The 12,266-nt window shown below is 37.4% G+C and overlaps 1 protein-coding gene across 8 annotated transcripts in view; it reads right to left on the bottom strand.

Annotated features, from left to right (window-relative positions):
• Nucleotides 1-12,266, bottom strand: part of EPHA5 (EPH receptor A5) — a 327,662-nt gene that overhangs the window by 59,004 nt on the left and 256,392 nt on the right. For 6 of the 8 annotated variants that reach the window (XM_070395748.1, XM_070395757.1, XM_070395793.1 and 3 more), the window contains one exon: nt 2,014-2,079. The exons of the other annotated variants lie outside the window; for them this stretch is intronic. In XM_070395748.1, the coding sequence (XP_070251849.1) occupies nt 2,014-2,079 (66 nt within the window). The remainder of the gene's footprint in view (nt 1-2,013; nt 2,080-12,266) is intronic. 8 annotated transcript variants of the gene reach the window in all.

Genomic DNA, 12,266 nt, shown 5'->3' with positions numbered 1-12,266 from the left:
AAAACATTTCTCCCCCTCCCACTTTTTTTTTGATGCAATCTCTCTCTCTCTCTCTCTCTCTCTCTCTCTCTCTCTCTCTCTCACACACACACACACACACACACACACACACACACACACACACACACGGGCTCATTGCCTGTACAATTACTAACATTATTTGAAAAAGATATTAGGAAAATGATTTGGTCTTAGGTTTCCCGGTGTGTTCTTTGTGAAGGCAGAGTTCTGCCTTCCTCCCTTTCCTCTTTATAAACTCCCTGAAATCAATAACACAGTAGAAAATGATACTATTTTTTTAAAAATCAAGCATTTGAAATCCAGCTAAAGTTAGTCTTTGCCAATACTTTCTAAATCATGGCTTCATAAATGTTCATACTCTCATTAAGATGTCTTTAAGGTTTTGTTCAAGGTAAGTCTGGATGTCAATTTCCCCCCAAGATATAAATTCTGTCTATTCTGCTTTGGTGACGATTTATCTATTATAACACTATTCTCCAGACTCAATGAGATTTTCATAGAGAAAAAAAAAATCACAGTGTAAAGCCATTTATGTTATACTTTAGCCATTGCCAGATTTCAGGGGTTTATGATTTATCATTGAAATTGCATGAACATATAAGTATTTTCCTAAGTAAATTAAATAATTTGAAACAAATATGTAGTTTCATATCAACTTCATTTTTTTTCCAAATAGAAAAAATTCAAAATGTTGAGAAAAACATTTCTACATTTTATCAATCTGTGTTTGTTGACTGTCTCCTGTTCTCAGATTATTGGTATCCATTGCTCCACTTCTCACATCAACACATGTGTTCACACTCATTTCTACTACCGATTTTTCAAACAATAAATATTAATTTACACCTACAGAATACAAGTAACAATTTAAAATGCCACAAGGTAACCCTATAATTCTCTAAAATACACTTCAGAACAGCTGCTCTTGGCAGATTTTTGACTACAAATAACAATACATTAGCATAGAGATTTGAACTCTAATCTAGAAAGAAATTATCTGGAGTATTTCACTTGTTTAAAATATATTTTTATTGATTTCAGAGAAGAATGGAGAGGAAGATAGAGAGATCTATCAATGATGAGAGAGAATCTTTCATTGGCTGCCTTCTGCATGCCCCATACTGGGGATCAAGCCTGCAACGAGGACATGTGCCCTGACCTGGAAATGAACTATGACCTCCTGGCTTATAGTTCTGTGCTCAATCACTGAGCGATGCCCGTCGGGCTAGGGTAGTTCACTTTTTACAAGGTTGTTCATGATTGGATAGGAGTCCTTCTTTATCTGTGAATAGAGTTCTCTGGTCTTACTTTCTAGCCTACAGTTTACAGCTATAACCCAGATATATATTTAGGATTTGCAAATTGAGGACATTCCATTTGGACAGTAATCCTTAAAATGTGCATATTTTTTACTTCATTAGTATCAAATTAAGAAAATAACTTCTAATATCTGAAATAATTCAAGCTTAAACATATGAAGTAAACCATTTAAAATTCCATGCAATCTGTTCTCCAATGCCACATGAATCCGCGGCAATTATGAAAATAGAAGATCCCAGTTATGTCATGGTCTTTCCATGGTTCTGGGAGACAAAGATGATTTCACCTTGACAGAAGTCACATGCTACTTCCATGTATGATATGATTTTAATCTTCATGGAACAACAAAAGCAGTGACATGTTAAATGTAAAACAGATGCTACACTCTTACAACTTCTTGGGTGAAATAAGGACCACAGTAAAAGCCTTGGAAGAGAAGTATAAATGCTTGACATAGGGATGAAGGGCTATAGGTGCAATTTATTTGAAATTATTTATTGTGGAATCACTTAAGATTCCCCCCAGGGAATCAATTTCATTCTATTCTTCTATTAAAGTGTAACTGGCATACTAATGTTAAAATGTAGACAAATGGGAAAAAAAAAGGAATGCTGACGATCATACATGTAGGTGGGACATCACATAGGAGTGAAAGTGGGAGGGAACACTAACCATATTAGGCTTGGATGGGCAACAGCGCACAGGGAAGAAGCCCGTCCACAGCCACATTCGCAGCAACTGAAAAGCAAACAAGAAAGCCCAAGATAAGGAAGAGATCCCACTCCCTCAATACAGCATAAAGACACTATGTATTTAGACAGGTGTCTGCTTTGCTTTTCAAAATTATAAAGTCCTCAATGCATACACTTAATTTTTTCCACAATGCCCTTCAAATTAAGAAGCATTTTATGGAATTAAGATATACAGAGCTGTATTAAATAGTTATTTTTATTTTACTTAAAATGCTGATTCAGTAAGGACACATGAACTAAAACATTTGCTTATGCAATTAATATAGAAGTGCAAAATATGTAAGCCCATTTAGATATATATTTCCTCCGAAATTCCGGCAAATTTTATATTCAGAAGACATCTTAAATAGCCCTTCAAATACATGTTTTGCATAGAGCCTACATATTTCAGCTGGAGAACAATGTATTCCTCATTTGACCCACTGATTTCTTATGCCAGTGGAATTATTTATCAAAGCCTATTGAAAATGTTATGCATACGTGACTTTAATCACTTATGGAAGGCTTTCAACTTAAATTTACATTTTCAGATTTAAAAAATGCATCTCTATATATTAGCAGAACTATTGCTATGTTAAAAATAAGCAAGCTATATATAATACATTCACTTTCTGGATATCAAAACATTCAAGATTATTTAAAAATTTTCACATATTCATAGTAAAAAATGATCCAGAAAAAAACACGAGTAAACTGTCTAATAAAATTGCACTTTATTGTGGGAAACCACATAAACTGATGACAGAATATAACACAGAATTATTTAGTGCTTCAACACATTCACCTTTAAGTATATTTTATGAATAGCATTTCTAGTTATTTTGAGAGAACTGTGGGAAAAGCTTAGTAATGGACCAGCAAGTTTAGGCTTTTGTCCAAAATCTGGCTATTTTGAACTTTAATTCCTTGACATGTATCTACTCTATTTTATATCAAATAAGGAGAAGAAAATAAAGTATAATGCTAGAGAAGGTAGAAAAGTAATTCCAAATAAAATTCCAATATATTTTTTTCAAAGAAAAAGTAGGTAATGTTCCATATATTTTCTTTGAAGTATTAATGATGTTTTGTTTTTTAATTTTTAAAAAAATATATATATTTTTTTCTTATGCCAGTGGAATTATTTCAGAGAGGGAGGAGAGATACAATCATCAATGATGAGAGTGAATCATTGATTAGCTGCCTCCTGCATGCCCCCCACTGGGGATGGAGCCCACAACCCATGCATGTGCCCTGACTGGCAATTGAACCATGACACCCCGGTTCATAGGCCCGGCTGAAGCATTCATGATGTTTTAATTTTTGTGCTACTATGTGACAATTTTGTTATCACTAAAATGGAATCCTACTAAACAGAAATGGCTATATGACATTTATTTCCAGTTTGATAATTTGTATTTTAAAGAATATGCCAAGAAATTATTCTCATTATAGAGATATTGAAAGTCAAAGTTACAGTACATCAAAATGTTAAAACACTGAGAAGTGTTTCTTTTGCACATCTTAATGTATTTCTTTATAATTACATTTATTTATTAGTGCAATTATAAGACATTTATTAATGTCATATAATCATTGATATATATATGTTAACTTTCCCACTGTTTCTGCTTGTATCAAAACTCAGATTAGGAGCTGGCAAACTATGGTCCATGGACCAAATCGAGCCTCCCATTTATTTTTGCAAATGCAGTGTTATTGGAACCAGCCACATTCATTTCTTGTTTGTGGCTTCCTTAGAGTTGTATGGCCGAGTTGAGTAGTGAAAGAGAATGTAGGGCCTGCAAAGCCTAAAACTTTTACTATCTGACTATTCAAGAAAGTCCGCCTTCCTCTTTTCTTAGACTGGCAGTTTCTTGAGATGATGATGATTCTTTGATTATTTTTTCTTTTTCATAGTTTAAACATAGTAAATGACAATCTGTAAGTAGTCAGTGTTTTACTGTAACTGGTTTAACTTCACAATTATCTCAGTTTATTAATATAAAAAAATGTGCATACATGTATTAATTTCAAACAGCCCAGTTCCAACTCAAAAATAATAAATAAATTAATAATGGATTTTAATTTAATAATGCACCTGATCAATTTTTAGTGATAAAAAAGATGATGTCATCTCCTAATAAGGTACAAACACCCTTCCAGATGCGTGTGTACAAGTTAGTAAGCTCAGGTAGCAATGTGCTTAGGAAGGCAATAGTAACTGCATATTGTGGCCGTTGCCTAATAGGATTCTCTTCATACTTGGTAGTGTTCTAAGACACAAACAAGCATACTAATGATTCTATAAATATCAATATTTTACTCATTCCTCTTAATTTTAAAAATTATAATAGGGAACTTGTCTTAAAAATGAGTACATACACATGCACACATATACAATTCACTATGACACCAAATCCACAAATTTTAGTCCTGAAAAATTTAAATCATCTTACCTATCTCTAGAATTCTGATTCATAGTTTTAGCAAAGTTTAATAAAAAAAATCTGAAATCATGTAATATTCGATATTTGTATGTCTACCTTTTCTGAGACCTTGTTTCAGATTTTGTACTGATAGTTTCTTTGACTTGTTTTAAGATGACATAAGTAAATTTCCTTGGGTTACTTAGTTAACCTCTTTGTGTTTCAATTGACAGATAAGAATCCTTCTTCATAGGTTTTTTTAAAATAAAGTGAGAGACTATATAAATTCACCTTGGTGAGTATCTGGCTGATCATATATTTTGGGAGAAAAGTTGTAGCTATTACTCTTAGTAATATCATAATCAAAGTGATAGAATAAATTATCATTACATCAGAGGAATTTAGATTTTTCATGATCCATATAATATTACCATGCTAATATTTCCATTGGTGATATAAGCGAATAACTAATTACATTCAGACCAATTCATATAAATACAAAATGGGCAATGCAAATTTTTAAAGCATACTTTTCACAAAATACATTTTCTAAAAATTTAGTAATCAGAGCATACTGTGCATAAATTTGTTATTAAGAAAATTAAAAGTAAAGTACCTTTTCTATAAATATCTGAAGTGAGATAGATCTTCTAAGTGATTTGGATCCTTTAAATAACTTAAAATAACCTAGGCACCTCCACACCAGATGGTATAAAGTTCATGTTCTTTCCTTAATCAATAAATACTTGCAGAAGTACAGGTTGAAAATGCTCAGAAGCCTCAGAGGTAATTTAGAAATAGAAACTAAAACGTGCTAAAAATAGGGGCTAATCTAATGTATGTGAGCTGTGGTTCAGCACAGGGCACATCTGCATCTCCATCAGTTCCCAGCACCTGGAGGCCTGTGAGTAACTGCATGGAGCTGTAACAAGATCATTACTATCCCAGTTTAAAATAGTTTAGGCCTTCTAGGCTTATAAACAAAAATCATTGGTCTTTATTTCAAGGCTATTTTAATTTGTCCTTTGGAAGATTAAGATATGATAACAGGAGCTTTCTAAGCCCAAAGAAGATTCAAATGAAATTACCTCAGCCAGGCCTTACACAGAGCTGATCAATATATGTACAAAGTGTGTCAGTGTAAGTAAGATAACCTTCCTCCTACCAAGGCCAGGCGATTATAACTCTAGGAAAGAAATTCTCAAAGATACTAGATCAGAAAAACAAGACAATGGGCTGTGGATAAAGGGTGACTTACATTCTTAAACAAGAGATCATACAAGTGGAGAAGAAAACACTAAGATCTTAATGGATAAATGAAAGGCAGGAAATGTAATTTCACAAATGAAATACTTTCATTAGATAGAAAATATTTTCAGTTTACTGCTCTTAAAAAAGGAATAAATTGAAAAGGCAGCATCGTTCACCCATTTTAAATAAACAACAGAAAATGATGGTACTTAATGCTGAAGAAAAGAGTGGCGCTTGTGCCCTCCCAGGTGGCCAGCCACACTGAAAAGTGACACCAACCCTTTAAAAAACGATCCTCCAAAACTGATCAAAGAGTAATAAAAATGTGCTCTCCTTTTGATTCCATTGTGTAGCAAGCCAGTTAAGATCCTGGGATTTGTACCCAGACTAGGAGCAGTCCTGGATGTATCCATTCACAAATGTATAGTTTTGGTAAACTAGTCACCTATGTAAATGAAAGAATAATTGTGACTATCCCATATAGGGTTGCTTTGAAGAAATAGTTTAATAATGCTTGTAAAGCTCTCTGCATTGTCTTGGGCTTACAGTCAGCACTTTACTTTTTTTTTTTCCTCCTAACTGATATTTTTCTAACCTGGTCTTGGGCAAGGAGTGTGATACACATAATATGCCTGAGGCTGGCCATATATCTTACAGGAAGTAAATAACTCATAAATATTTCACAGTAAACAAAATATATTTGTGGAGGCAACAATGCAATGTAAATCAATACAGTGTAATATTTTTCTTAATTAGGTAACAAATGTGTAGGAAAATAAAATATTGGCATAAAAGTATATCAAACTTCTAAGAACCATTATGTTGGAGTGTTACATCAATTCACACTATGGGTCAATATTAGTTTTCTCTCACTTAATTTTATACTCTTCAAAAAATAAAACAAATAATTTAAACAATTCCAATTATGATACTTATCACAATGATAAAATTTTAAACATGTAACATCTATATATATAAAGCCTTAATATGCAAATAGACCAAATGGCAGAACAACCTAACAACCAGTCACTATGATGTGTGCTGACCACCACCAGGAGGCGCGTATGGAACATGGCAGGCATCGGCTGCGGTGGGATGGTGGAGCAGGTAAATGGGGGCGCCAGACCAAGGTGGGGCACTGGTCACTATCACCAGGGCAAGCCTCTGGTGATTAATGAAAACGCTTTGTCCCCATGCACTGTGGTCACGCCAGGCACTTGCACTTGCTGCCGGCGCCGGTCCCGCTCACACCCATTGCCACCGCCAGGCACCTGCCCCAATTGCTCAGCGCTATCAGTGGATGCGAGCTGTGGCTGCTGGCCCCGATAGCCCCTCAGGGCTTCTCCACCTCCCCCCTGCTCCTGAGGGGCGATTGGGGCCGGCAGCCACCTCTTGCACCACAATGGCCCCGTTCACACCTGCTGCCAGCACCTGGCGCCAGTCCTGATCGCTCAGCTCCCTCAGCATGTGCGAGCAGGGCTGGCGCTGTCAGCGCATGGGAGTGGTGGTGGTGGGAACAGGGCTGCCAGCAGAAAGGGGACTAGGGGCTGCAGTGGGAGGGGCTGGGCGGGGGTATGGAGGATGGGGTGAGAACAACCCCTGTGCCCACCACAGCCTCGAGGCCCACAGTTCCTTTCAAGGTGCACGAATTCATGCACTGAGCCCCTAGTATTTATAATAAAAAGAAAGCAGAGGAAATTGTTCACTGGTAATTAACACTGATGATGTTGATTGCTTTATACATTTCTTAAAATGTTTCATAATGCAATATTTGTGCATCTATGTCTTAATTCACTGCCACTCTTTTAAGATTTTGTACTGATTTCCTGATGAAAGCAGGCTAAACCTTGCAGAATTTTTTTGAAAAAACTTGAAAAGATATAAAAAGCATAATGATCACATATGTGCTTCCCAAACTCTACTCTTTATTTCCCATGCTTGTGCCACAAAGGCATAAAATTATCCCCCCCACAGGAGAGAAGGTAATGCAAAATGGTTAGAAAGGCCTTTCTATTTTATTTTTTAAGTATGCTTTTGAATAACTCTGTGGGGAATGCCACATCTACAGCACATGTATGTACAATCCAATCATTATTCCCCAGCTGTAGTCTAGGCAAATTGGAATAGGATATAGTTACATGTAGTAATTTTTAAAGCCTTTTTTAGCTTTCTGCTTCCTCTCACTCTAGAGCTTCTTACCCCTCCCTGATGATGATAGGTTTCTACCTGCGGTTGCCTAAGGCCATTTATCAAAATTATACTATCTGAGCAATAAACCCAGGTCAACGGATTTTGAAACATCAGAGGACCTCTGAGTTTTAACCAATCAAGTTCCAAACCTGGCACTCTCACATCTTAATGTGAAGTAATATGGAAAAATATATAAATATATATATATATATATTTATATATTTTCTATATTTTAAATATAAAATATATATATTTTATATATAATATATATATAAATATATAAATACATATAAATATAAATATATATAATCTTGGTATCTTCCCCCAGTTCCTGATACAAAGCTCCTAAAACTGAGGACACAGATTCCAGGCAGTAAGGAATCAGGACCGTGGTGGGGGAAAGGGGATAAAACTGGGGAACCCAGCTAGATGGAGTTACTAAGGCACCCCAACAAGGTGGGGAAGTAAGGATACAAGCAAGAGGCATGAACTTTAAAATGTATGGATACTGCTAAGACAGGCAGCATTCAGATAACTAATTACAAGGCAGTGAGGCATGTAACCAATCCTAAGGATGTTACTAAGGCAGTATTCTTTAAAAAAAAACAATAGGAACTAAAAGACTGTATCCACCCTCTAAATTAAAAGGCACTTGCTTCCTCTCCCCTTCTTCCTTCTCCTGGCACCCAATGAATTCCTGACTTTCCTGTGGTGGGGGAGCACATCCTTGCACTCACATGGCTTATGGCCATGTGGGACTCTACAGATAGCCTAATAGACTTTAATTCGCATGGATGTTCTCCATAAACTTTGGTTCCACTGTTTTTGTCCACAAAGTCATGCTCTGATTTTGCAAGACAATGGACTTGGACTCACTCCCCATATTTCGGTTTCAAAACCATCCTAATATATAAAAACCCTAGGTCCATCACGACCAGAGGCTCACGCAACCGGAAATCAATCCTGCAGTCAGTGCTGGGTTGCCATGATAACCCAGCACTGACTACTGCGGCTGCAGGTGTGTTGACCGGCACTAACTGCTCAGGGGACTGGGAATCAAGCCCAGAGAGAGGCCTGAAGAGAGAAGCACGGTCTGATCCATAGCCTCTGTGGCAGCTGTTGATCAGCACTTGCTCTCTTTCTCTCCAGCAGCCACGCCTCCATTTCTCTCCAGGCCTCCACCAGGGCTGCTGATCAGCCCTGCTTTTTCTGATCAGTCCCCATTGATAGGCCCAGAGATGCTGAGTGGCATAGAAACTGACCAATCAGAACCAAATCTGTGTGAACTGTGAGGAGCCAGTGGCTGCCTAGGAGGTGAAGCTTTTGACATTGATTGGCATAGAAACCAACCAATCAGAACCAAATTGGCCAGCAGAAGAGGTCAGTTGGGGGCAAGATCACACCTGCAAGGAAGGGAGGTTGGGTTCGAGATCAGGCCAGCAGGGGAGAGCAGTTGAGGGTTAGATCAAGCTGGCAGGGGAGGGCCACTGGGGGCAAGATCAGGTCAGCAGGGGAGGGCAGTTAGGGGCCATCAGGCCAGCATGGGAGGTCAATTGGGGGAGATATCAGGCCAGCAGGGGAGGGCAGTTGGGAGCGATCAGGCTGGCAGGGGAGCAGTTAGGTGTTAATCAGGCCAGCAGGGGAGCGGTTAGGGGGTGATCAGGCTGGCAGGCAGAAGCGGTTAGGGGCAATCAGGCAGGCAGGCAGGCAAGTGGTTAAGAGCCAGCAGTCCTGGAATGTGAGAGGATGCAACAGTCGGACATCCCCCGAGGGGTCACAGATTGGAGAGGATGCAGGCTGGGCGAGGGACACCCCCCTCCCCTCCCAGTGCACAAATTTCATGCACCAGGACTCTAGTTGCAAATAAGAGGCCAGGAGAATCTTTTGTTCTATCATTTACTCTTTGACCCTATTTCCTGACACAAAGCTCCTAAATATCTTGGAATTGCCTGGCTGGTAATACTGTCTTTTGCTCTAATGAGGTGACTCTTGGTGGGCTCCCAGATGGAGGCTGGTGTGATTAGAAGCTTGGAATTTTCAGCCTCTCCCATCATTCTCCAGAGAAGGGAGAGGGGCTGGATAAGGAGGTAATGATCAATCATGCTTACATGATGAAACCTCCATAAACATCTCAAAAGGGATTTGGAGAGTTTCTGGGTTGGGGAAGTCATTCATGCACTGGGAGGGTGTCATATCCCAAATCAAGGGATAGAAAGCTCCCACACTGGGGAGCCTTACAGACTCTGCCCTATGCATCCCCTCGACTGGTTATTCATCTGTATCCTTTATCATATCATTTGCTACTGTATATAAAATAATGGTAAACCTAAGAGTGTGGTTCCCAGAGTTCTATGAACTGTACTAGCGAATGACTGAATTCAAAGAGAGGAGTAAAAGGAAACTCCCATTTGTAATGTGACAAATAATATAAATGGAGCAACTTTAAAATTGAGGCAGAGCTGTCATCCCAGAACTGTCTTGTACATCTTATGCCTCAACCTTTGGAATATTAATACTGGGCAAAATAACCTTTGGGCTGCTTTTGAAGAATCACTGTATGCTAAACAACTGTTTGCAAAGATAATAATAAAGCTGATATAATGACTAGGGGACTGAAATTTAAAGACATTCTTTAGAATTAACATCAGTATGCTAGCTTATCTGTATCTATAGAAATCCTTTCCTTCTAGTCATGTAATTATTCCCCTTCCCTTTCTCATAAATACCCCCTGCCTTCACCTCCTAAAGGGAACACTATTTGGATCTCTGGCTGAATGATTTTTCAAGAATAGCTATTTTCTTGAATCTCAAATAAAAGCGTGTTGCCTCTCACTTTAGATTTCTATTTTTAGGTTAACAATAGCCATGTGGAACAGAAGCTGTAGGTAACCAAGGGACCTACTACTTGTGATTGGTATCTAGAGTAGGGAGCAGTCTTCTGAGATGAGTCCTTAAACCTAGGGTGCAAACGCCAGTTAATGTCAGAACTGAATTGAATTGGGGGACACCAACTTGAGGTTGCAGAGAATTGCTTGGTGTGGAAACAAACAGACACATACACATATATATCATGTATCAGAAGTGTAGAGTAAAAACACACAGGGGGAGTGTGCCTTTCTAACACATTTGCTTTTTCCTTGTTTTCTGTTTCAAGACTGAAATGTCCTATTATAATATGCATCATAGTGCTAACAATTCTGAGACTCAGTGAGAGGAAACAGCTGTCCTAATACGGCACTGATAGCAAGTTATGGAGGTGAGATGTGGGCAACATTTACTGCCTCATACTGTACTGGAAGCACAATTTCTTCTTCCACATCTTCCAGCTCCTTCTATTCCCACCCAATCCTTCAGCCTCATCTCTCCCTCCCCCTGTTGAAAATTTAAGAACTATGGTCTGGGCATTTCTTTCTTGCTTTGTTATTAGTTTATTAGCAGATTAAACAACTTTAATAAATAAATTAATTCACAATAAATTACATACACATTTCAAAATGCCTTTATGTAAGTCTAGCCTTTACCGTGACAAAATACTATACCAAATATTGTTTGAAAGTATTAAAAGATGAATACCATAAAAGTACTCAATGATCTAAATTCTGCTATTATTCATATGCAGGTATAAAATAAAGATCAAATAAGAAAAGTGAGATAAATCTTAAGTAAGTCATATATATATTTCAAGTTGTAAAATTAAAAAAAAACAAACACTAACAAATCCAAGTGTTAAATGTGTAAATATTCCTTTGTCTTAAGTACAACATCACAAAAACAAATAAAAAACTAATTCACTTAAATGTTGGAATCAGAAACTCTGTTTTTCCTTTCTCTGAAGACAATTAGAAGACTTAGAAATAGCACACTGAATGAAAGCAGAAAGTGAACTTGAGGTGAGTTTTCTTTAGACTGCACTTGAACTGGTTTATTTCCCAAACTATGCTTTAATGATAATTCACTGTACTTCTCTTAATCAATTTAATAGGCCTGAGGTCATTATAAAACAGGCTATTCTCCCATGAATACTATAGGTAAAGGCATGCTACGACTAGCAAATATTATTGAACATGTTAGATTCAGTTTGCTTACTCATATATATTTGGAAAATCAAAGTAAATTTCATCAAATATTAACAACCTTTTAAAAACTTTGTGCTGCAGTTGTAGACAAAATCATTCTCATTATTAGCAAACATGTACTGAGAATCTGTGCTATGCTTTAAGAATGAGAAATTATATATATATAAAAGCCTAATATGCAAAGTGTCCCCTCAGGAGTTTGACCAACCAGGAGTTCAATCGCTCACTATGATGTGCGCTGACCACCA

This window comes from Myotis yumanensis, unplaced genomic scaffold (assembly GCF_028538775.1).
Source record: "Myotis yumanensis isolate MYYU_CA2020_CCGP unplaced genomic scaffold, mMyoYum1.0.hap1 SCAF_1, whole genome shotgun sequence".
Taxonomy (NCBI): Eukaryota; Metazoa; Chordata; class Mammalia; order Chiroptera; family Vespertilionidae; genus Myotis; species Myotis yumanensis.
Note: the sequence above shows the minus strand (reverse complement) of the source record. Positions and strands in the feature narration are given on the sequence as shown.